Source organism: Haplochromis burtoni, unplaced genomic scaffold, assembly GCF_018398535.1.
Source record: "Haplochromis burtoni strain Fernald_Lab_line unplaced genomic scaffold, NCSU_Asbu1 Contig_343, whole genome shotgun sequence".
Classification (NCBI taxonomy): domain Eukaryota; kingdom Metazoa; phylum Chordata; class Actinopteri; order Cichliformes; family Cichlidae; genus Haplochromis; species Haplochromis burtoni.
Window position 1 is genome coordinate 1 of NW_024582704.1, and position 24,862 is coordinate 24,862.

Genomic DNA, 24,862 nt, shown 5'->3' on the forward strand with positions numbered 1-24,862 from the left:
CTGATTATCATAACCTAAAATTCATGATTCTTGCACAAGTGTTAATTTCAGTTTGTCCATTTAATCTGTAAAATTAAATGTGATCCAAAAATGTAAGACCTTGAGATTCAGGATCCAGAACTGTTCTGCTGAAAGCAGAGGTTCAGTTTCTAGAAACAAACCTAGTGGTCCTCTGAGGTAATGCAGTTACAGCATCGGCATGCGTTGCTTAAAAGGATGACGGTATCGAGTCTGAGTTGAGGTTGTCGGTGCAACTTTGTAGTCCTGTTAAACGGTGAGCCAAGATCTTTTTTTTATAATAAAAAGATGATGTTTTCAAATTGGAAATTCTGGGATCAGGATCATATTTGATAATCCCCCATAGGGCAATTTTTAAATTGTTAAAGGTTTAGGTTGTCATCTATGGTTATGCATCAGTGGAGATTTGTGCATTTTGAGTGCAACCTTTAAATACAGTACTCGCTTTAAATCTTATGTTTTTGATCACGAGAGATACATTTTTGTGGATGTGACTTATAGCATTCTGTATTTGCTGGGGGGTTAAAGATGCACATGCTAATGAGAACCTGTGATTTGGTTTTCAGCATGGAATAACGCTGTAATATTAAACGCATCCATGTGAGGCTAAAGTGTGTGTTTGATGCAAGTTTTGCATTTACAGTAGACTGTAGCTGGAGTCTGGTGTTTGGGGGGGGGGGAAGGAATCTGGTTTTTAATCTCAACTCTATTTCTGATGAATGGAGGATGAGGAATCTGTACAGAAATGGGTAGTGTTTACACTGTAAGCTAATTGCACTCTATTTGCTAGAGCAATAGTGCAGCCAGCTACCAGGGAGTAGGCAGGGCTTTTAGTAACAATAGCAATGGAAAATATTTCTCGTGTTGGGTCATTTAAAGTTCATTGTCAGCTAATGCAGTCGTGCAATAGGAGTGCAGGGGAGTGCTAGACTGTAAAGTAGGCAGCTATTATTTTGGCCATCTTGTCACACACAGAGGGCTCAGGAATGTAAGGCATTTGCTTGGAGAAATTGTCGGACCTTATGGCCTTTTCTGGAGGTGCCAACTTACTGTCTATGTTCCTGCTGGAAGAGAAGCTGAGTGGGTAGAAACATAAAGGAGGGAAAAGCTTTTAATTGCATTCTGATGAAAGATCCCCTAAAATGCCGCCGATCCTAATGCTCTTCCACTGCCTGGCTTTTTTTGTTTTATCTACGACACAACCAAAAAATCCTCGACATGTCTCCAAACAAGTGTTGATAACTGCAGAACTATGTTGAGCATTCTGGCCGTGCAGTTGTGGCCTATAACAGTTTGTAGAAACAGGAGGCCTCATTTTCTAAGGTTTAGTCACAGGTAAGGAAAGGTACAGACATACCAGCTCCTACCCTGTGGAAATGTTTAACACACGGAGAAGTTCACCTCTCCACATTTCCATGCCTGTTAATTACTCCAGGACTTGTCCTGAATGAGCAGCTACGTGACCCACATTCCCATGGCTTCAGTGACTAGGGCTTAAAGGGACACTCGGTCCTCCTAAACCTGCCTATAAAAGTATCGTTTCCGAGTATTAATTGTTAATCTGCAGAATTGTAGATTGAAGCACTGAAGCCTGGTTTTGGTCTGGTGTACATGACTGTGTTTGTGTTTCTTTAGATGCGCTGGTACCCTACTCCCTCTGAGACTTCCCAGCCTGGATGGAAGTCCCGGCAGTTTTGTTAGATATTTAGTGAGTAACCTTTGGTCAAACAGTATTTTTAGAATTGTCACCGTCCCACTTATTGCTGCTAGCCTGATGTCATACATACTGAAACCTGCATAATGACACATCATAATTTATAAGTAAACACAGCACAATAAAAAACACAAATACATATCCCTGAATATCTGACTAGCTGTTAAAGGACAGGGCTGGCAATATTCTGATTTCTATTGCCAAAATCCAGTAAGACGTTAATGTAGCCAGGACTTCCCGAGCCTTTCTGTAACTCGGCCCCAAATTATTTGTTCTCATTAAAGATGTACATTTTTATAAAAAGGCTTCAAATTTGATCTTTTTATAATGTAAAATGGCTTCCTAAAACACAACTCTTATGCTTTTTGTTTCTTATATATAGTTTTGTGTATTTAAATGAATTTCTTTGCCCATTTGAAGCAGTTTTCATCTGTTTTAAGATGCTTTGCAGGGGTTTGAGCTGAGGATTAACATATTTGGTGCATGAATGGGTGTTTCCAGCAGAGGGGTATGATCGTTGTTGCAGAATAGGTGATTATCATCACACTGAACTTTTAGACCAGTGATGTAGTTTTTCTATTATAGGACTCTTGACTGGCTGACACTTTACCATGAACAGATACTGTAGGGTTTGTTTTCCCCTCCTTTTGGGGTCAGTCTGCATTCTGCTGTAAATGTTTACTAATGCATCAAATGTCCATTAGTCCACAGCTGAAATGTCCCCAGCAAATGCACCAGTTGCCTCTGTTTGAGTATACAGGATATACTAGCAGTGTGTCTAGCAGTTTGGGTAACTGGATCATTTTTTTTTTTTAAATGTCCTGTTAAGGTGTTTGACTTAAATTTGAACCAGTTGTTTTGGGGCTGAGCACCACAGATGGAAAAGGGAAGTCTGAGCACTCACACGGTCTTAGATCATTTTGGTTTTTTAAACTGGGAAGCTACCTGGCATTAAAACTGATAGTCTTGTCTGTCTCCTCCCCTTTTTTCTTCAGGCCTCTGGAAGCCACACCTTTGTCCAGCTGAAGTGAGGTTTGCCAAGCTCTGCATTAATTTAATCAGTTTATTTAATGGACAAATGTGCATTACTATAAGCAAACAGTATTTATATCTCCTTCCGATTGTCTCTGGGGGAGCCTGAGTTAAGACCAGTTTGCTGTCGACAATCTGAGCTTATCCTTGGCAACTATTGTGGTACCATCTTAGCACTTCAAAAAAAAAAACCTCATGCAAAACCTTTTCAAACTCCATGGCTCATAATTGCTGAGGAAAATTGATGCATTGAAGCAACTGTTGTTAAGCTAGTCCTTCCCTGAGTTACCGCTGCTCCTGGGAGGTTTAGAAGCGTTATAAGTGATTGCATGTTAAAGTCTTTTTGGCATGAATTTAGAACGCAGAGTTCTGTGTATCCTAATTTTCTTAGTGTATGTGTTGCCGCTTTTCCTTGGCCTAGACAGCGAAATGTTTTGTTTATCTGTAGAACCTTGGTCTTACCTCTGTGAAAGCTAGGCTGTTGTGTAAATGGCTTATCTCGCATGGACCTTGTGAATGCATCCCTATGTTCTGACAATCCCAGTCCTTATGATCATATCAATGTTTGTCATTATTTGAGTAAAGGAAAGTACAAATATTTTTGTACTTTTTGCATAATGTATATTTATGCATTTTTGTGCAACTAAATAATGAACCTGTATAAGTTGTATGTTTAGTCGTCTCTTGTGTTTTTGGTGTTTTTGAGCCTATAATCCTGTTGAAGTAGTTTTAAAGAAGAAAAAGTGCAATTTGTTTAAAGGGGAAGTGGGTATCTGTCAAAACATGGAAGTATTCTGAACGTGGCTTGTGCCATTCTGCTAAAATGAGATTGCTGTAAAATGATCTGTCAGAATGTGAAACTGGACTACAAACAAAGGGTTGCTTTTTTGGGGGGGGTGGGGGCATTTTGAAATGGGAAGCAGGATTAGACTGATGGAGGAATTTAGTTTGTGGTTTAGAACCTGTTTGTCTTTGTATCTGCTGTGCATAAGATGTAAAAAATGATAATCCCATCTTATGAATAAAAAGTGAATGCATATATCTGGACATCTGTCATTTCTCACAGAGTCAAGTCGGTCGCTAAAGTTAAACGCTCCAACGCTATGCTAACTCAAAGAAACATCAGATGTTGGCATCAATAATTCATACGAACTTTTCATTTGTGATGCACCACTGCATTAATGTCTGTTTGCGTCATATGTGGAGCTGACCTCCACACTCTGCCTTCATTAGCTGCTAAAATGCTCTGCTCAACCTACCGTGATGGATCCTCCAGGGACTCTTAAGCAACTCTTCTCAATATGACCAGCTGCCTAATTGAAGTGGTGCTGGTGGTAACTATTTATATTTGACAATATTGTGCTAATTAAGCGACAGTGCCATGAAAAAGTATTTGGCCTTTGTTTGTTTGGGGGGGGCACATTTGTCACACTAAATGTTTCAGACAATCAAAGGAAAATTTAATACCAGGTAAATATGACCCTAATAAATACAAAGTGCAGTTTCTAAATGATTTTTAAGTGAAAAAAGCTTTTACAAACATTCCCTGGACATGTCAAATGTGATAGACTCCCATTGTTAAATGAAGATTTTGTTTTATTATTTTCAATGGCCACACCCACGTCAAATTACTGCCAGACCTTCTGAACCAAGTCAAAAATCAAAAATCCCTTAAATTGGAACCTGTCTGATAAAGTGAAGCAGGTTAAAGCAAACAAACGCATTATGCTACGATCTAAATGAATGACCAGTAGTCATTGATGCCTGTCAGTCTGTAAAGGGTTACAAAGCAGTTTGTAGGCTTTGGGACTCAATAAGCCACGGTAAGGGCAATTATCAACGGATAAAGAAAACTGGCGAACTGAACTTTTTGAAAGGTTTGAGTTCTGCTCTGGTATAAAATTAGCATATTTTACAAAACATCACAAAAACGTGGTGGTAGTGTGACTGTCTGAGGCTGCTTTGCCGCTTCCTGAAGGAGAATATCTGGCCATCGCTTCAATCATTGAAGCTCAAGCACACTTGATTTGCAGCAGGACGACGAGTCAAAACATACGGTCCACATGTGGATGGTTCAAAAGTAAGTTTTTGGTGTGGCGTAGTCAAAGTCTGGAGTTGAACCTAATGAAATGCCGTTTGTGATAGAAAACCCTCCAGTGTGTCTGAATGAATTCTCTAAAGAAAATTGGGCCAAAATTCCCCAAGTGATGTCAAAGACTCATCGCCAGTTATCACAAATGTTTTCCTGCAGTTCTTGCTGACAAGGGTGGAAGAACCATTTGTTGGGTTTTTCATGTAAGCCCAGCTAAGTTTGGAAAACCTTTTCCCCTCAAATGATTTCAAATCTGCATTTCGTATTTACGTCAGTAGTTTTAGTCCAATATTAAAATTTGTTTGATAATCTGAAACATGTTAGTGTGGAAAAATATGCAAAAACATTAAATTCCCTGTGTAAATACATGACTGGTAGTCCACATTCATATTTAAGTCTTTTTTTTATTTTAGAAATTGATTTATAAATTTTATATTTAGTTTAATTCCTCTGGTGACTTTAGAACATTATCATTTAAAGCTAAAATAAATTCATACTATCACTATAATGGGTTAAAATGGGTTTGATCTGTTTGGATCATTAAAAATTCTCTAACTTGAATTTTTAAAAGAAAACTTGATCAAGCAAGTCATTTAATCACCTTGGAAAACATGTATATATTATTATCATATTGAGTATTTCTGTGAATTTTCTGAACCTAATTAAATTAAACCAGAGACAGTGACAGTGACTCTAAAACACGTAAAAACCCAAAAGAGCAACAAATGCCTCACAAGAAGCCAATATTCTCCCAAGAATCAGCCATTTGCCCTTCATGGAAATATGGGTCACTTAACATCACTATCTCAGAGTATTTGGATTGACATAAAATCAATAGAGTGCTAAGATGGGGATGCTACAGATTGAAAGGAACAGTTTCTCTTTCTCTGTTTTCATCGGCTGGGGCCAAATGTAAACCTGAACTATCTGCTCCTTCATCGAGAGGATTCAATGTTGTTTCTTCACAGATCTTACTCTGCGTTGCAGAAAGGAGAACAGGTACTAACTGAAACACAGTAAATACATAATAAATTTAAGACTTTTTTTTTCTAATTGTGTATCGGATAGAATTCTGTGAAATGTATTCACGTACTGCAACATGTAGAAAGACGTAAAGTACACAAGTTTTTCTTGTGTTCACAGCACACGTGGCTCATAACAAAACTAACTTGTTCCAGTTTGGTAGTGGTGTTTTAAAAAAAACCAAAAAAAAAACCAGTTGTTTCTCACTGCAGGTTTGTTCTGCCCTCTGCCGGCTCAGCTCCCACATGAGCAGCTGACCTGCAGCAGCTACAGAGACCTCTCGTGGAAGTAAGAGTGTCTACACAGCAGCGTCTTCAGCCAGCAGTGTTCTCATTAGAACTCTCCTTTGAATGACTCATTTTTCCCGTGCACTCTCTCTTTCCTATAGTTTTCAACCACATAATGTTAAATTTCCAGGTGCACATCATGAGTTTGACATACAGCAAATATAATTCTGCTCTATTCCAGTATTAACTGCTGTTTGATGTACTTTAAGTGTGCTTTGCTCTATTTTTATATTGTCACATGACTAAGTCTGCTGCTGCATAGACTTTCCACCCTCACAAATCAATACATGCATATATCATCCATCTTTAAGTGCAAGTAAGTAGTGGTTCCTTGTCTGTGATTACAGTCTCAGAAAGCATATTTTATTAGAAAAGCCAGCCAGAGTCAGTTAATTGGACAATTTGAATCCCTTCACAGGTTACCTACAATGCTATTTTGGTCATCTGCCGTGTGTACTCTTTGTTATTCTCTTATTGTTGTACGATATAAACTTGTCACATCCCTCAATCTAAAAACACCCAGTTGCTGTTCATTGCACAACAGAGTGGATCATAACCTAAGCCTCTTTATAAACCACAATCTGCAGGTTCACAAGTTGATCCTGTTTCGTGTTTTTTAAATCATATTTGCGATGAAATATACATATATTTTTAATGTTAATGTACTCTGTTCTCTGGCAGGTAATAAAACTATTCAACTAGTTTTAAGAGGGAAATAGGTCCATTTCAAATTTACTCACCAGTGCAGTTTTTTTATTCTTAATTTGCATTTGTTAAAGAACTTCATTTGTCATTAGAATAACAGTAACACAGCCTTGAAACCGCTTGTGAGTCGACTGTACAAATCAAGCCTCTAAACGGATACGTGTAAAAAATTATGAACAGTTCTGCTGAACATGTTGAATAAAAGCTGATTTTTTTTAATTTCAGTTGCATCTTGTTTTATTTAAAAACAACTTTGACAGTGTACAGAGGCAAACTTGTCATTTCAGATGAACTTTTACTTGTACTTTAAGTTTAATTAGCTTCTGTACATAAAATGGGTATTTTTCACAGAAGAGGTTTAACAAGTTCATAGAAGGTATTACAAGCAAAACATTTTTAAGTCCCAGTGATATAGACCTTTTTCTTCTTAAAGCTAGTTGTTGCTGGATTTTGTTTTATTTCACTTAACTAGAATGTTCTTTCTTTTTTAGTTTTAGCTACCTACAAATGACCTTGATACAGATGAGGAGAGGCCAAAGGAGCAAAGCCCAACTGTGGGCCACTGAAACAAAAGACCTTGGAACAATTTTAGCAAATGTTTTTGGCATCTTGCTTATGTCTGATATTATCAACGTGCAGGTGCAGAGTACAAGGTTGCTGTGTTGTTGTAAAGGTTACAGAAATCTGGCGGAGGTTAGCAAAAGTGCACTTCATTCCCATAACTGCAACTGGGTTTGTGATGGTCTGCACTAATCTTTGAGCTCTTTTTAACCTCTTGCAGACTTATGTAACACTGGAACCAGAATTATAAAAGAAAAAAGGTGTCAAATAAATACTGCAACACTTCACTGAAAATGACAAGATGCCAACAAATGACTTCCTCCAGAGTTTCTTTAATGAAATGACAACCCACCAGCCATAGCATTAAAACCACTGGCAGGTAAAGCATATAAAATTAATCATCTTGTTTTAATAAAACGCTCTGCTACAAAACCTCGGGTCTTGGAATTTAAGGAGATACGAACCACCCACCTAAATATTGCAACACCAGCAGGGGTTCCCCCAGCAGGACAATGCATCTACCACACAAGGAACACAGCAAGGAGACCCAGGTGCTGACCCAGCTTCCAAACATCTCAAATCTCAAGCTGAACAAGCTTGCACGAGACCCCAGGGAACAACTCCATCTACCGAGGCAACCCACAGGACCCAACCTTTGTGATTCAAAAAAACCAAAAGACAACCCCAGAGATACCATGTCAATCCCACTGATGACAGAGCTGTTTTGCAGCACAATATTAAGCAGGTGATTTAATGTTAAAGCTCTCAGTTCATATGCCCTACCGAAATTCAATAGATTTGTCAGGTCATCTAATAAATAGGAGTACATCAGCATAGTCCCTAAGTGGTAATTTGTTATAATTATACAAAGGAAAAGAGTGGGAGGCTGCAGCTCCAAGTTTAATATTTATTTATTTGTGGTGTGTCCGGATTCATAGGCTGCATCCTCCGGAGGACGATTACAACACAATGTAAAATACCAGAGGAAAGAATTTAAGATCTGCTATATTGAAACTTGGGTCACAATGATAAAGCATATGAAGCTGTTTGTAAGAAAGAATGAGACACACAATGTGTTTCCTTTCAATTGATTTGAATATTTTCAAAGTAAAGCTCCAATAACCCTGGAATGTTATTGTTTTTATATTGTCTAACATTTGTATAAACGTGTTTTTATGAACATATTTAATAATTATTTCATTGTTTTTATTTGTTTTTGTAGTAGTTATTATTAGTCAGGTTATTACTAGAGGTCTTCACAACTGTTTTTAAGTCTTGCCTTTCTTGATAAATAAAGTTTAAAGGCATGCCTCTGAACTGAAGAGTCGTATTTGAGTTAAGTTCAGTTTGCACAAAAAAACAATTTTACATTAATTTATAAGAAAAAAATGTAGTTCACATCCATCTGAAATTATAGTAATATACTATTTTGTTTTTTGTCCTATATGCTGTGATTCCATCGCAGAAAGCACTGAGAGCACTGTGGTTTTAGATATTGGCGTATTTTATTTTATTTTAATGACATAATTCACGTTTGCACGTATAAAACATATTCTGTCTGCTATAATATTGATAAATATCCCTGTAATTTTTAAATAAGCCTCTCTTGAAATTATTGGCCGCAGTAACACGTGATTTTCCCTTCAGCGGCCTGCTCTTTGATGTGGAGCACGTGAACGGAACGAGGCCCTCGAGCACCGTCATTAGCTGGGCACACGTTCACTAAATTATGACTAATTAGCTGTTAGCACGCCTCATAAATATGACCTTTTATTGCAGCCAGCGGTCGTTGTTGTGACATTTCTTTTAGGCTGTCTGTCCACATCATGGCGTTTTCCCTGGTGAGTTGAAACTGCATTAAATGGGTGAAATAAGTCAGTTTTGCGCCACGTCTAACGTTATTATTTGACCGTATGTCCGCCTCATTTGGCCCATTAGTTCCTCCCCGGAACAAAACAAACAAACAAAAATTCACTTTGCAGCATGGTGCACAAGGTTGACCTTTAGCTTTTAGCATGAGTGCCGGGTTAATTGTGTCCCTCTCACGGCCTCCTTCTGCAGAGAAACGAAGCCCGCAGGCCTGAGAGCCCAGACACCGATTCTCCGGCACTGTCCACCTGCAGCAACGCAGACATCTTCCGCAGGATGAACACTATGCTGGGCAACGCTCTGGATTTCACCGGTGTGTGCACCACACCCAACACCAAGGGAAAACCAAACCTGATGTCCGGTAAACCCTCACTCCTCACTCACTCTGCAAGAGTTAAACTTGGGTGGGCTTGAGTGCAAAGGCGAAAAACAATTAGTATCCGACACTACTGCAGCCTAAACTTATTTAAAACGAGGCTGTAGCCATGAGGGTTTAAAACGTTTTAGAAATGCTCAAATAGCTAAATATTTAGCAAGTCCGCGCAAATCTGTAGTACTTTTATTAAGGTCTAATAGTCAAACTGCATTTTCTGCTAACTTTATTTGCCTACACATCAAGTGCTCATTGTGGTCACTTGCAGTCAGGGAAACGTGAAGGCCTTGATTTGGACTCCCAGATGGTATCAACAGCTGTTTTCACTGTTTGATAAAAATGTTATAATCTTGGTGACTATAATTTCCCAAATGGGTTTCCTTTCCAGTGTTTTCATCTTAAATGCAGTTTTTGACCAGGAAACGGCCTGAGATGATATTTATAACAGAAAGCAGGAAATCCTTGTGCAAATGCTAGAAAAGGAAGTGTTTTAGCTATTCAACAGAATTATTTTTCATTTTATATTAGTAATATAGGTACTGTAGTATTGAGGGATATTGCATAAGCAATACTGTAACAATTTGAGTCCCAAAGTGCTTGAATCTCTTTGGAAATTCCCAGTATTTCTCAGTTGTGTGAATTTTGATGCTTAGTTTCGTGTACAGTGAAGTGTGAGAAAGCGGGTCACATGACCTCTGCCTTCAGTGGTAGCTTCTCCTGCTGCTGTAGTTTGCATTTTCCTTAAAACCACAAAATCATGAAGGAAAATGCATGTAGTGTGCAAAACCAATGTGGTGCTCTGTAAGATGAGAGCCTGCGTTGCCTATAATGGAAATCCCCCTTCAACTTTTTAAAGCTGTTGAACCGCCTTCACCTTGTCTTTTTATTCAGGTGCCAGCAGCTGATTCATACTGCATTGCTGGTCTGCAGCACTGCAGTAGTTCTAAGTGGGTTTTTTATTTTTTTTAAACCACAGGGGTGGTATTTGCCAAGATTTTGGCTCAGGACAGTGCTAGAGTCCTTTCAGTTTGCTTAAAGCATGTCTGCTCTTGTGACTTCTGGTCTTGTTTTTAGATGACAATACAATCCTTAGTTTGACATGAGCAGAGCATAAATGTTGCATAGCAAAGGTAAGCTGGGTCTTGATGCACAATGAGCTGAAGTTCTTTTTGTCCCATCCACTCCAGCTTAGTCTTGCTGAATCAGGGGTGTAACTGGCAGCTGGAAGCTTTCCAGGCCTAGGAAGGGAGGAGCTGGTGGTGCAAATCACTGTCCTCAACATCTGATCAGTCAGCTGCTTCAGCTACAGCGAGACACTCCTTGCCCGTTTGTTCAGTGTTGGTGTGCTAAAATAAATTCACAAGCCAGTCTGAAACTGAAATGCCCTGAGCATCCTCAAGTCTACAATACTTTAGTTGAAGTCTGCTGAGTCATTTGCTACCATGCTGCCTCCCGCCATGCTTCTATAGCTCTGCCCCTCTCTCCCCCCCCTCCCTCCTGCCTCTGTCAGCTCGCTCGGGGAAACAAGGCTAGACACAGAGTAAGCAGCAGTAACGGCAGCAGCTGTCTTCACACTGACTCGGAGACGTGCTGTGCCTACCAGAGGGGAGTACTTCTATCAACAAGCCAATAGCTCCAACAGGAATTTTTCATTAGTTGTTAGGCAAGGAAGCGGGGAGGTGGGGGAAGCTGATGTCATTAGCAGGGGTGTGCGAGTGCATCAGCAGCCATGTCACATGCTGCTAGGTGGGTCAGTGATGCGGACGGAGATGCATGGCAGTTGCACAGGGCACAGAGGCAGCAGGTTAGCTCCGCCGTCAGCCAGGGTAGGGGAGATGTGTTTATTGAGGGAGTTTATTGTGGTTTCTTTGCCAGAAGGGGTTTTGACAAGTCTTGCTTTGATCTTTTCTGTATAATGATGCCGATGGGAGGCTGAAAAACGTTCTTTGTGACTGTCTAACACTTATCTCCTTTCGCTCTTGCTTAATCTGTGAACTGGATTTTGGCACAGAGTCGGACCTGGCTGCAGTGGGCAGCAGGAGGATGCTTTTCCCAAACTGCGATGCCATGCCTGGCTCTCAGGAGATGTCGTTATCCAGGAACCCGTCGGGTGTCGCAGACCTGGGCCTGGGTCTTCAGTCTCTCCGTCTGTCTGGCTGGGACAAACCTTGGAGCAGCCAGGAGGCAGATACACACACCTCCCCATCTCACATTCAAACCAGCTCACCCTCCAGTAAGTGCCAGACCTTGAACTGTGTTATAGGATTGTTGTTTTTTCTTTTTTTTTTGGGATACCAGTTTCCCAAAGTTTTTTCTGGCTCTTACTTTTAAAGAGAAAAGTGGAATGAATATAGTAAGATTGTTTTTATTGTGTAGCTCTTGTTAATATTAAAATAAGATGGTTGGTTAACAGCAGTCGGTGTGGGAACAGCCTGTAGCGTCACTACGGAGGATGATGTGGCAGTTTTGCTTTACTGCATCCCTAGCAAACACACGAACAGCCAGTGAAGCTACTTTTCTTTCTCAAACTCTCATCATGTTGCCTGAGAGTCAAGTTAAATATTTGTTACCTGTTGATCAAACTTGAGTCGGGGATGTCAGTCAGAAAACTGCAGTAAACCCACATATTCAGCCCAAGTCAAAGCTGATTGACAGATGTACGCCAAGTATATGTAAATTTTGACATTTTTCAGACATGTCTTGTTTAAGACTGTTTTGCCATTTTGGCAGCACTGATAAGGATGGCCCATTTGTCCTGACCCATTTGTAGCACTATAGTTTTGCTGCATGTCCACACCAACCCAGTGTAACTTCATTTAAAGCTTTCCAAACTGGGCCTGCAACAAAGTGTGACAAAGCTTTGAATGCTCTGAATAATCCCCTTCAGAGCCTCATGTTGACTTGCAGGCCATGCCGTACATGCCCGTCACTGTTGCCAGCTGACTCACTTGGGCATCAAGAGCAAGCGACTTGTTAATGCTTAAGGAATTGTTGCTTGGCGTTTACTGGATTTGTGTTAGAAACGCTGGCTTCCAATTGATTTGACTTATAAAAAGGCATCTAGCATCTGAGGGGAGAAATTGTTTCATCAGCATTCTGGTTAGAACATAAAACAACTGAATGACTCAACAACTTGCGCTTTAAGTCTCTGTTGGCAGCCAGCTTGCACATCTGGTATGTTGACCAAGAATATTTTTGGAAACCTCAGTTCACATGGCTACCTTTTAGTTCTGATCAATGTCGGTCTGTAGATTCAGCACAAAACTCAATTTAAGATGCCCTTGAAGATGCACCTTTTTAAACTCGAGTTTGCTGTGTCGCTTCATTCCTGACAAATCAATGCGGCTCTTTGGGCACAAATCCCATTTTCTTCAGTTTACTTGAAAAGCTGAAATGGCAAACAAGTTATCGGGTAACCTTACATGGCTACTGGCACAGATCGCACTCTTTTTATACTAATTGTAATTGTTTTTCAGTGTTGGGTCTACTGAACAGTCCCTTCAGTGGCCTCCTTGGAAAGCCCCCAGGCTACCTGCCCCCCGATTCCATGAGCATGACGGCTGACTTTCTGGAGAAGTTTCCCGGTGTTGCTCGCATGGCAAACCGTCTAGACTCGTGCTCCTTTTTGGACTCTCGCTCCAGCAGTCCTGAAGACTCGGAGACCAGTGGATTCAGCTCTGGCTCGGATCACCTGTGTGACATGTTGGTAAGGCAGATTACTTTTATTCTCCAGCTTTGTGTTGGATTGGTGGAAGGTGAATATCTCAAACTCCAATCAACCCTTTTACTGTAGCATCCAAATCTACAGGGTGTGGCTGAAAAGATGGGCTTAGAGTGTGATTTGTGTGCATGAACTTCACTTTCATTTCTCTGCAAGGGTCTTGCACTTAAAGGTATGATAAAGTAATTTAAGGTTATTTAAAGGGGGTAAAAAATTGTTGTTCTAAGAAATGTACATTAATGTGTAATTACATCTTCCAACAGTTAATGCATTCTCATAAATCTAAAATTAATCTATTAGAAATGCACAAGATTAGACAGTTTGGGGAAGCCACCATGTTGCCCTGCCATATTGTATACAGTGGCTGAGAGAGATCGCCATTTAAACTGTAACCTCTTCACCTCAAAGCTCATTACCTGAACTGAAGTCTGCTCTAACACACAAACATGCTTATTTAGTCCCAATATTGTCACGGTTGTCAACTATCTGGGTTATGTGTAATAGTCTACTGTCCCAGCCAAATGGCAGCAGCTGGTTATAAGCTAACATTATGCCAGCTAATGTTAGGCTTTTGTGTCCTAAAGTTTCACTAATACTGGAAAAAGCAGTGTTTACAACCAAAACTGATATCTTCAGCTCGTCTCAATATTGTCATTGGACAGAAGTGAGCTTTACTGACTCACCAACTCGTATTGGACGCCTTTCAAAGTTTTACAGCCACTTCCAGAGTAAATGGACACTCGGCATATTGACAGCTGATGAACAGTGACTGATGGCCAACAACACTACAGATGAATAGTGGCCAGAGCTGTTTGTCCTCCAGCAGCCACTGTAGATAAGATTATGAACTTAAATGTAGAGGGGCACTAAATCGAATTTGGTTGTCTGCAGTATACTGATATCTAGCAGTGAGATTTTACACTTTTAAAGATTCTTACTTTCTCAACTAACAGGAGTCTACCTTAACCTTCCTTTGGCCTGCTTTTTAACTTTGAGGATTTAAAGGGTTTGACATTATTCTATTGGACACGGCAATCATCAGCTTTGTTGTTCAAGCTTCCATCACAGGGTATTTTCAGTATTAACTTTCTGGCTTTTTTTTTTTTTTCCTTGTAAAACATCAGAACTGAGTTTTGGAGATGGATGTCAGAAATTGATCAGTTATATTAAGGCAGGCAAAGTGGAGCTTCATGCTGTAGGGTTTTTATTTTTTGTGCCACATTGGCATTTATTAACTTTGAGTTTTGGCAGCAGACAGTGTGGAGTGAAAGTTTCTGATTATCAAGTCAGATACTGCACCCAGTCTAAACCCTTCAGTGAATTTCAGTCAGTTTAATTTCCTTTGACTTTTTATTTTAATACACAGAATGGAGGAAAATATGAGGCCACGTTACACTAACGCATATCTTCTTCTCCAGTCCACTTTGCGGATTTCCCCTCCCCTGCCTTATCTCACGTCAAACGTGCAGAAGGACCTGCTGCGACTGGGCTCTCGCCTGGACCCTCAGGACACTAGCTCTCCTCTGACCCCTCCATCCAGTGCCAGCCCTTCCTCCTTAGCGATTTCCCGTCGCTGGCGTGCTGGCTCTTCATGGCCGGGTGCAGATGTACTTGATCAGCCAGAGGATGCTTTCAGCATTGAGAGGGAGGCCCGCCTGCATAGACAGGCTGCAGGTAGCCACTACTCATTAATCATGAAACTGTTCAAGCATGACCAATCCACAAACCTTGTCTGTCTTGTTTTCAACTCAGCTGTGAATGAGGCGACATTCACCTGGAGTGGACAGCTGCCTCCCCGTAACAATAAAGATCCTCTTTACTCCTGCAAGGTCTTTCTTGGTGGTGTACCCTGGGACATCACAGAAGGTAACTGTGGCTGTGAACGGTCTTTATTTTCAAACACGTTCTTCTGATATTATGGGGGGGAAGGTTGTTTGGTTTTTGTTTTAAAGATTTGAAAAGATTGTCTATTGAAATCCCAGATACAGACATGCTTTGGTGTTTCTGTGGAAGCACAGACTCTTTTATTCCCTTTGGGTTTTTCAGGTTTGGCCCTACTTTCATGTTTCAACACGTGTGGCCCTGATGGTTCTGAACAGTTCACCAACAGTGTAACAGTCAGCCATAGTGTGTTTTACTTGGTTTAGTTTGCTAACCAGTATCTTGGCAACAGCTGCAGATGTGTGGCTATAAATGGCAGCCACTGAAAACTAGAGCTTGGGACTAATGGCAGCATAAAATAAACATGCATTCTTGGATATCCATCCAGTTTTAAAAATGACTATACTTAAACCCTTATTTACTATAGTCTTTTTGGCAGAGATTACAGGCATTGGTTAAAACCTCACTATCTTGGTACATCCCACTGTCACACAATGAAGGTGTGCATTGTTATTCCACCCTCACAAACTGATGCTTTATTTCAGCTGGCCTGATCAACACCTTCAGTGGTTATGGTCCTCTGACTGTGGAGTGGCCGGGTAAGGATGGAAAGCACCCTCGCTGTCCTCCCAAAGGTAATGTCGCCAAAGGTAACAAAGAGCTGGTAGGCTATTTTTTTTTTTTCCTTCTGGTTTTAAGGTGCCACTGTGGTGAGCATGTAGTAAGGTGGTGAGTAACTGATGGTGATTCTGGGCATTACTGGAGCTTAAAACATGGTGTGTTAGAAGCAGGGGTGGGCTAATGCTCTCAGTAACACTTTGCTAATTAGTTTGTATAAATGAGTTTTGCCGACTTCCAGCGGTGACGTACCCCCACAGGCCATAAAGTTGTAAACTGGTTTTATGACAGTTTTTCTAAGTTTTTTTTTTTTCTCAAATTTTCTTAAATCTACATTTCATATGGACCTGGGCTAAAATTGGTCAGCATTTCATCACTGATTTATTAGTCTAATTATACATTACTTCACACTCCCAACTTTTTTGGTTGGACTTGGAACTTTGAATTTCTGCAGTTACAGCATTAAAAGCATTAAACCTGGCTCAGTGTCAAGTACTTGGCACCTTTCAAAGCTTTCAGCAAATCAGCTACAGACAAGTTGTAATCTGTCAGGACCTTCTGGAAATTGTATGAAATGCTATCAAGTTTTACTGTAGTTGCTGTGTTACTCAGTCTTGGGTTGTTGTAGTTCAAGAGGCAACATGCACTGTAGCACCAATGGTATCGGTCTGCGCTGCAGAATGATGCAGCAAGTAAGCCTCTTTAAAGTGTTTTGGTGTTTTGTCTGTAGGGTACGTTTACCTGGTGTTTGAGAATGAGAAGTCTGTCCGGGCTTTGCTCCACGCCTGCTCCCAGGACCCGTTTCACCCTGAGGACAACAGAGAGTACTACTTCAAGATGTCCAGCCGCAGAATGCGATGCAAGGATGTAGGTGGAAACGAAGCATGCAAGGCATTATTTACTCACTGCATTTACAATTTATGAAATGCTGAATAATCAAATAGTTGTCATATTGTACTCAAGTATGTTTAAGAAATATTGGTATAGTTTGAATTCTGTCTGTGATGCAACTCCAAGAAATGGATTGTCCAGGATTAGATTCTGTAGAATCTGATTTCACACACCTTGTTTGTCAGATTTCAACAATGACTAATTCAAGTGAGATCTCCAGCACACACATCAATATAGATGGAAGCCTTTAGAAAGCTTCCACGTCTATGGATTCTTTGATCAGACCTTCTTGTTGAGCACACTTATTATGAGACAGTTGGCTTTTGTTTAGTGAGCGATCCTAGTGAAGGACAGGAAGCGAGAATGTCTGTCCTGAACGCTGTGGCTCTTGGCTGCTACAGGTGCAGGTGATACCCTGGGTGATCTCTGACAGCAACTACGTGCGTTGCCCTGCTCAACGTCTGGACCCGAGTAAGACTGTGTTTGTTGGCGCGCTGCACGGCATGCTGAATGCTGAAGCGCTGGCCAGCATCATGAACGATCTCTTTGGAGGAGTCATGTATGCTGGCATTGACACGGACAAGCACAAGTACCCAATAGGTGAGACTGCTAGTCTCGAATTGTCAGTCAGCATCTACTGCAGTTCAATTCTTGGTGTGTAGGTGTGGTTTGACCTTTAAGAGCTGCTTTGAGTGACATTGTTTGTCTTCTGTACAGGCTCTGGACGTGTCACTTTCAATAATCAGCGCAGTTACCTGAAGGCTGTGTGCGCAGCATTTGTGGAGATTAAAACACCCAAGTTTACAAAGAAGGTAAAGACATGTTTACTGCATGTGGTCTCTACAGCAGCAGAGAAGTCTTTCAACAGCTTTATGCTGCTTTTGGTAAAGTGTCAATTATCAAAACTTGTCTGCTATAAATTGCGCATCGTTTCCCCTTCAGGTTCAGATTGATCCCTACCTGGAAGACTCCATGTGTCAAGTTTGCCTTCGCCAACCTGGACCTTTCTTCTGCAGAGACCAGGTCAGTGGAATCTCCTACTCCCTTTTTGTTTGTTTGTGAGCATGGCTGGGTCAAGCTTTCTGTCCAGTAGACTCCATGTCTTATACTGAACCAGAATAGTAAAATTTGGTAATTAAATCATGATCCTTTAAGCTTGTTTGTATATGAGAGGACACAAAAGGGAAATTAAGCAGCTTGAGTCTTAACTGTAGTTCAATCTCTTCTGTGAGAACAGTTGTACTTACAGTTCTCTATTGAAATATGGGAGTGATGTTGTTATAGAAGTTTAGAACTTGTCTTGTTTAATTCAAGTTTAAGTTACGATATTGTTAGACTTGTTTTAAATCAGATGTGCCTCTATAAAGACCTGTCTCACTCTTAGGCCTGCTTCAAGTACTACTGCCGCTCCTGCTGGCATTGGCAGCACTCAATGGACATCTTAAGCAACCACCGGCCCCTCATGCGCAACCAGAAGAACAGAGACTCCAGCTAGAGGAGACGGATTCATAGTCCCTGAAGGGCCAGAGGAGGTGCCCGTCTGCACGGGGCAAGGCTGCCCGCCAAGGAGAGCACGTGTGCCAGACCTCCGGTACAAGGATACCATGGCACACCACCAGGCACTGGGGATATCACTATAGAAAATGTTCACTTTTGCACTTGCTACATTTTTGCTGTTCACAGTGGCACTATGCACAGTGACCTTGTTGGGAAAGACAAGGGGCCCTTCACTCTTATGCATTTTCCCAGACTTGTGGCCAGATGGAAAGATGGGAGTCAGCCTAAGGTTAAGAAGTGGATGAAAACACCATTTCTTTAAAAAAAATTTTTTTTTTTTTTTGGTTTACATGTGTTGCATAGTGAAGAGCAATCACGCAAGTCTCATTGCCGTTCATTGGCAAACGCCATACAGTGCCTTTAAATTTTTATTTCCCCCCCCCTCCCCCTACCCCCAGTTGGCATCAGTTTTTTCCTGTGCAAGCCAACTGGTGTTTCTTACTTTTGGGAGTTGAATGTTGGGCTTCATTTAACCAGTCGCATTTCAGACATTTTTACGCAGTTTTTTACTAATTTGTACACAAACGGTTTTAAGTCATGACATGAAAATTCTGAACAATTATACCCAGTGGCTGTTTATGGGAAAACCCCCTTTTATTTTTTTTTTCCTGGCGTTTTTTTTCCTTTTAATTTGCCCTCCCAAATTTCAACTGAATGGGCACAAATTGTTGGATGTACTACTTCGACTTTGTTGGTCCAGTTATATTAAATGTAACTGTAGTACTGGATAACTCAACTGGTAATCCATTTTTCTTTTTTCCAAGCAACTGATGGATCTTGATGAAAGTACAGTGAGCAAATCATTTGTACATAGTTTGGTTTCTGTTTTTGCACTTTTTAATTTGCACGTGTGGAGAGGTGGCAGTGGTTTTTAATCACTTTTTGTACATCGGCAGGGGGACATGCCTATGTTAGAACAGCTGCTTGTTTCCTGTTGAATGTAAGAACTTCCACTTAGCTGATGATAAATTATCTATCCCAGAGCTTGAGTAGACCAGTACATGATTCAATGCTTTCTTATCCCATTTTGCCTTCCTGTTCCAGTTGGACATAAATGCATAATAAGCTGTGTGCCAAAGACGAAGTGTCTTTTCTTTATCCATTAGGTTTGTCATGCTGAGCTTGTTGTCCCTTAGCCCAGCTGCTTTTTAGAGTTTTGAAAGTCTACCTCATTGTGGTCTGCCAAGTTTGCTGCTACTTAACAGTTGTGGAGTATGTTCAGATTGGGCACAATAAAGGTGTTTAAGCATTACTAGCAATGTCTGGACTCCTAATTGTTTGTGCTGTCATTTCTTTGAAATCTCGGTCAACAGCCTCTGCAGGTCGCTGCTAAACTGATTTTTAATTAAGGAGGTGATCACACCTGCAAGAGATGGTAAACTGTAAGCCCAGGAAACGTGATGGTAACTGGGTAGTGGAATGTCACTGAGCTATATGGTTTGTGGTGAAAGGAACCAATGGCAAATTACAAGGTTTGACATGTTTAGAAGACGCCCCCTGTCACAAAGCAGTGTTTTACATCTGTAGTCAAAATTAAAGCTGAAATTGACACGCGCACAGCTTCTATACCAGCCCAACTAAACCATCCAAACGCTTGGGGAATGGTGTGAAATAGGACATCACAGGCCCCTCAAAGGTTGATAAACGTTAATAACTTGTCAAACCTTACCTACAAGTTGCTTCTAAACCTAACACTAATTTCATGTAAATCTACCTTAATGTTGTGCTTGAAATCTAAATTGGCAGTTTTGTGCAAGAGAAATAGTTGGTATCCAGAGCATGGTTAGTACTGTTGCTGCACAGCAAGGTCCTAAGTTCAATTGCACCATCAGGGTGGGGTCTTTCTGTGTGGAGTTTGTGTAGGTACTCTGGCCTCCTCCCACAGTTCAAAGACATGCAATTATTGGGGTTGGGTTAACGGATCAACCTAAATTGGCCATAGGTGTGAATGGGAGTACAATGGTCACACTGTCAGCCCTGTTACAGACTGGCAACCTGTCCAGGATGTACCCTGCCTCTCGCCCTTTGACAGCTGGGCTAGGCTCCACCCACCTGCAGAAGTGGAAGAAGGCTATGAAGTGAAGGAAAGTGATGAAGAATCTGAACTATGTTCAAGTAGGTTCTCAGGCATCCAGGACATGGTAGTCTGAGGAGCTTGGAAAGAAAGTGACTGGGTTTCGTGAATTTTCAGAATGGACTACACATCTTCCATTTCAATTATGATGAAGACAAAGAATCAAACAGGAAAGAGGAGTCGGCTGAGACAGAGGAATATTTGCAGTAACGTGAGGAAACACTGATCTGGTCTTCTATCCTCCCCAGTGACAGACGATGCCTGACTCTCTCATGTGCCACAGAGAAAGACAATCTACCACAGTCCAAGCACATACGCCAGGTCCCATACTCCTTCAGTGGCTTTTCTGCTCAAGTACTGAAAGCATTACACACAGTGTATTCTGCTTGTTTTATGCTTTTTAACGTTCACATGCCAATGGATGCATCAGAGACCAAGTTGGGGTTCAGTAACTTGCCCAAGGACACCTTGGTAAGAACTCCAGTTAGAGCACACAGAGACTGAACCAACAACCATCCAATTAGCAGATGACCTGCTCTACAGCCAACTCAATGACAAAAAAGGAGGGACGACGAGAGAGGAAGAAAAATAGATCGAATGCAGCTGTAGGCATATGTGGGTGTGTTGATTCTTACTGCCGTGCATCCAGTAGAGTCGCTACGGCCAGTTTATGACATCCTGAGTCTGGTAGAGAAGTTTTAAAGGTGACACAAGATTAATCATAGAATCGCAAAAAGGACATTTCTTGATAAAGACACAATAGATGATCATCGTTCACGACACAAACGTGCTCCCATTTGAGGTGTATGGAACAAGTGGGTGTTTCTCCTGCTGTGATGTAAGATCCTGGTACTGATGTGACTGTATGAGCACCAAGTCCCCTTCAGAGGACTCTGTCCATTCCAACAGAACATCCCAAGTAAACCAGGGAACTATGAGATAAAAATATGGGCAGCATGTGATGCAGGTCCAGCTGTACATGGAACATGCTAGTGCACGATGGCAAACTATCTGACCTGCAGTCAGGACACGCGAGTTGTCCCTAACATTACAGGTTTCAAAAAGAAAACAATCACCTGTAACAACTTGTTTGTTGGCCTGCAACTGCAGAAAAGAAAGCTGTCCATGATGGGACCAGTGCAGAGGAATAAACTTGAGCTTTCTCCTGCACTTGTGTCAAATATGGACACACCTTTGTCCTCATGAAAGTTTGCCTTCACTCAGACTCATGCCCTGGTGTCCTACCATGCCAAAATATAGAAAACTGTCGGGTAATGAGTTGGAATAAAGTTGAATAAAACCTTGAAACACAGAGATGGATGATATTTTATACTTGTTGCTTTATAAACAGTCAAAGCAAACGGGGTCATTTTTGAGCCCAGAGGACAACAGATGTGATTATTTGCTGCCAGTAAAAAACTTGTAGTTTAAAAACAGCTTTCTAAATTAACTTTGACATAAACCCGTCTGTTAAAGCAACCGACTGGTTGTGAAACGATCCTCACGATAACTGATGATTTATTTTTCACCTGAAAACAAAGAAAAAAATCATTTTTATGAGGTTTTTATCAGACTTAAATTTGAAATGGAATAAAAAAAAATTGTGTCAAAATGTTTGAATTGAGTTTTAATTAAAAGTGGGGGAAAAATCCACTTCATATTAATTAAGTATCAATCAAACTAGATGGAGACATTTTTGACCCCTGAGGACCACAGGTGGGATTATGTGCTGCCATTTAAAATTTATAAAGGCTTCAAAAAAAAAAAACAAAAAACTTTCTCACTAAAGTTCAACATACAGCACTCTGTAGTTAGTCAGTCAAAATTATCTAATCAATTAAATATTTTATTTTCTTGTTTTATTTCCACTTGAAAACACAGTGAACTTTATGTAAACAAGGTTTGGTGGCCCTAAAATGTAAAATGTTGCCTAAATTTTGTGTTAATGTGTTGGTCTTAAGTAAAACTAAGGTGTAACACTGAATTAATTGACAATTTATACTTTATATTTTAAAAAACACTCAAATGAAGTGGGGACATGTTTGACCACAGGTGTATGGAAATCGGGAGGACATTATGAGGGTTAATTACACCAACTACTTTGTGTGACTCGACTCAGCCCAGTGCAATTACATTACCAGAAGCACAAGACATTAGAAGCACCTGATTCTGTTAATACCACTGCCCAACTATTGAAGCAGAATAGTGTTTGAGTACTTGAAATTCACTTAAAAGTACCATGGCCATACTGTGGATTCCCATGATGCAATGAGCCTCTTCTCATTTACCACTACTACCTATCCAAAGCGCTTCTATTGACTTTCTCAGTAAGGGCAGTTTGGCTGATGAGAACGTGCACTCCTTAATGTTCATGTATGTTTTAGGAAAGATCCAGAAAGCTTTAAATTGAACATTTTTAACAACTGTCTTTATTCAGAGGCCATCAAACATGATTTTAAAGTCCTCGTGGCGTCTTGAAGTTCATCCCGATGGATGGCTGAGTGACTTGAAGATTGGAAAGGCCACCAAAGTCCTACAAGAAGAAGAAAGTTTTAGTGATTTAAATAACCAAGTTAAAAGCTGTGACATGACAGTTCAGCTAGCAATGACACCTCAGACTAAATAAAAACTAATGATAAACAAGTGACTTTGTTGCCCAGACTATTTCTCATTTTTACCCCGACTGGATTACAGGTGGATGCAGCCATTGTGATGCCAGTCAGTGTTTAGCAAAAGTCCAATTATGAAGCCTCTAGATGAACATTTCCATCATGTTAGTGTTTCCCACAGGATGTAACATGTCCAGGACATTTTTCTGAGTCCATAAACTCAGAAAAAAGTTGACAGAAGTCACAGAAAAAGAAGACATGCCAGTGTTTTCTGTTTCTATATTTATCTTTTCTCTGCTTATTAATGTATTGGATTCTTAATTTTGCTCACCCTGCTCTAACCACACACCACAGCCTAAATTGGACGCATGACGTATAAATATGGGCATGCTTTAACTCTGCAAAGACTCAGTCAGTTAAAAATGTAAAAAAAAAAATGTAAATGTCAGTTAAAAAAAAAACAAAACAGGTGATTGCTCCACCCTTTTAATGCACTCATTTAATGTGTGTAGAACTACTTCCTTCCCACCCCCACTAAACACACTGGTACTTAAAAGGCTATTATTGATAAATTACACCTGGCAATTTCTTTGCAATGTGCCCATTATGTTCTCTATCAAAATATTAAGTGTTACTAACGGAAATCATACGTCAGGGTTCTGCTGCAAATTCAGAAGGACTTTCAATTATGTGGCAACCAAATAAATCAGCAAATAACATCTGAGACTCACCAACATCTTGAGCATTTCTTTTGTGTCTGGATCCACCTCAATGATCTCCTGGTCCAGAGCAGAAATCTACAGGATGAGAGACACAAATGAGCCACCTGAACTGTCCTTTCACCTCCATGTTTACTCCAGCAACAGCTGGAGAGAAATGGTCAGTGAAAACAAAGATGCTTAAGGAAACCTGTGGACACTTGAGCGGCAGCTCAACGTAGCCCGACACAAGGTGCGCAACCTAAGGCACGGGCAGTCAGCCGTCACAGGTAGGACAGAAGACAGTGAACTGACCTCTGGGACGTAGTTGTCCCTCCTCTCTCTCTCCTCCTCCTGCAGCTTGATTGAGATTCCTCTGACTGGACCGCGCTGGATACGCTTCATCAGGTGTGTCACATACCTGAGACACAAGTGAGCACAAACACACAATCAGAAACCTACAGCAGATTAGTACACATTTTTTCTGACTGTAAGCAGTTCACATTTCTACGTACTCCAAACCTCCAGCAGCAAAATACAAATGTTTCTAAGTTTAACTTTGTTTTTTTAGAAGTTTTATGATTTAACTTTTGTTCAACGTGTCTGAAGTTTTAGTTAATTCAGACCAAACACAGAAAATATTCAAAACAGCAATGGTGGAGTTTAAATGAGTGGCTACTGTGCACCAGCTCTCAGGTTCATGACAGAAGCACATCACACACACAGAATCTAACAATCCGAGAAAAATGACTTCAGCTAAAAACAAACACTTCACATGACTCGTCTTCCAAGCTCATCAAGTCGTTTAACCTGCAGAAACGTGGTGTGAAACTCATACCAGCTGAGTCTCTCTCTCTTTTTTTTTTTTTAAATGAACCAACTAACCAAAAAACCCCAAAACAACCTCCCCCCGAATCACGTTAGGCTGACAGGCAGGCTACACCATGGACAGGTCAGCAGTCTGTCAGGGCTCATTCCCACTCACATGCACACTTAACTACATTTTGAGTGTGAGAGGAAGCGGGAGTACCTGGAGAGAACATGCAAACTGCCTAATGGCAGACTTGAACCTGTCCTTCTCGCCGTAAAGCAAATGCACTGTCCCCAACCCGAATCACATTTAAACTTTATTGCCACTC

At 40.7% G+C, this 24,862-nt stretch overlaps 2 protein-coding genes and 1 long non-coding RNA gene across 6 annotated transcripts; 2 read left to right on the plus strand and 1 right to left on the minus strand.

Annotated features, from left to right (window-relative positions):
* Positions 1–6: 6 nt before the first annotated feature.
* Positions 7–5,078, plus strand: LOC102288836. Its single transcript, XR_317055.3, has 2 exons — positions 7–1,726; positions 2,728–5,078. It is a non-coding gene; the product is annotated as an uncharacterized LOC102288836 (long non-coding RNA).
* Positions 5,079–9,132: 4,054 nt separating this feature from the next.
* cpeb1b (cytoplasmic polyadenylation element binding protein 1b) lies at positions 9,133–19,594 on the plus strand. 4 transcript variants are annotated; one of them, XM_005942517.3, is made up of 12 exons: positions 9,133–9,273; positions 9,494–9,662; positions 11,686–11,907; positions 13,151–13,380; positions 14,814–15,069; positions 15,148–15,261; positions 15,822–15,911; positions 16,625–16,761; positions 17,187–17,385; positions 17,503–17,597; positions 17,728–17,808; positions 18,170–19,594. In XM_005942517.3, the coding sequence occupies exons 1-12, from the start codon at positions 9,259–9,261 to the stop codon at positions 18,278–18,280; spliced, it is 1,719 nt and encodes a 572-aa protein (XP_005942579.1). In that variant the 5' UTR covers positions 9,133–9,258; the 3' UTR covers positions 18,281–19,594. The 4 variants fall into 4 exon arrangements, with proteins under 4 accessions (XP_005942579.1, XP_005942578.1, XP_014195646.1 ...); XM_005942516.3 differs by having other exon boundaries at positions 9,134–9,273; positions 15,822–15,926; XM_014340160.2 differs by lacking the exons at positions 9,133–9,273; positions 9,494–9,662 and adding an exon at positions 11,182–11,500 and having other exon boundaries at positions 15,822–15,926.
* Positions 19,595–22,822: 3,228 nt separating this feature from the next.
* Positions 22,823–24,144, minus strand: LOC102314032 (40S ribosomal protein S17; the record flags this gene model as incomplete). The annotated part of the gene is given in 3 exon segments (XM_005942515.3): positions 22,823–22,949; positions 23,757–23,822; positions 24,039–24,144. Coding segments are annotated over 3 exon segments (250 nt in total), but the record flags the coding sequence as incomplete, so codon positions are not given.
* Between the last annotated feature and the right edge of the window lie 718 nt (positions 24,145–24,862).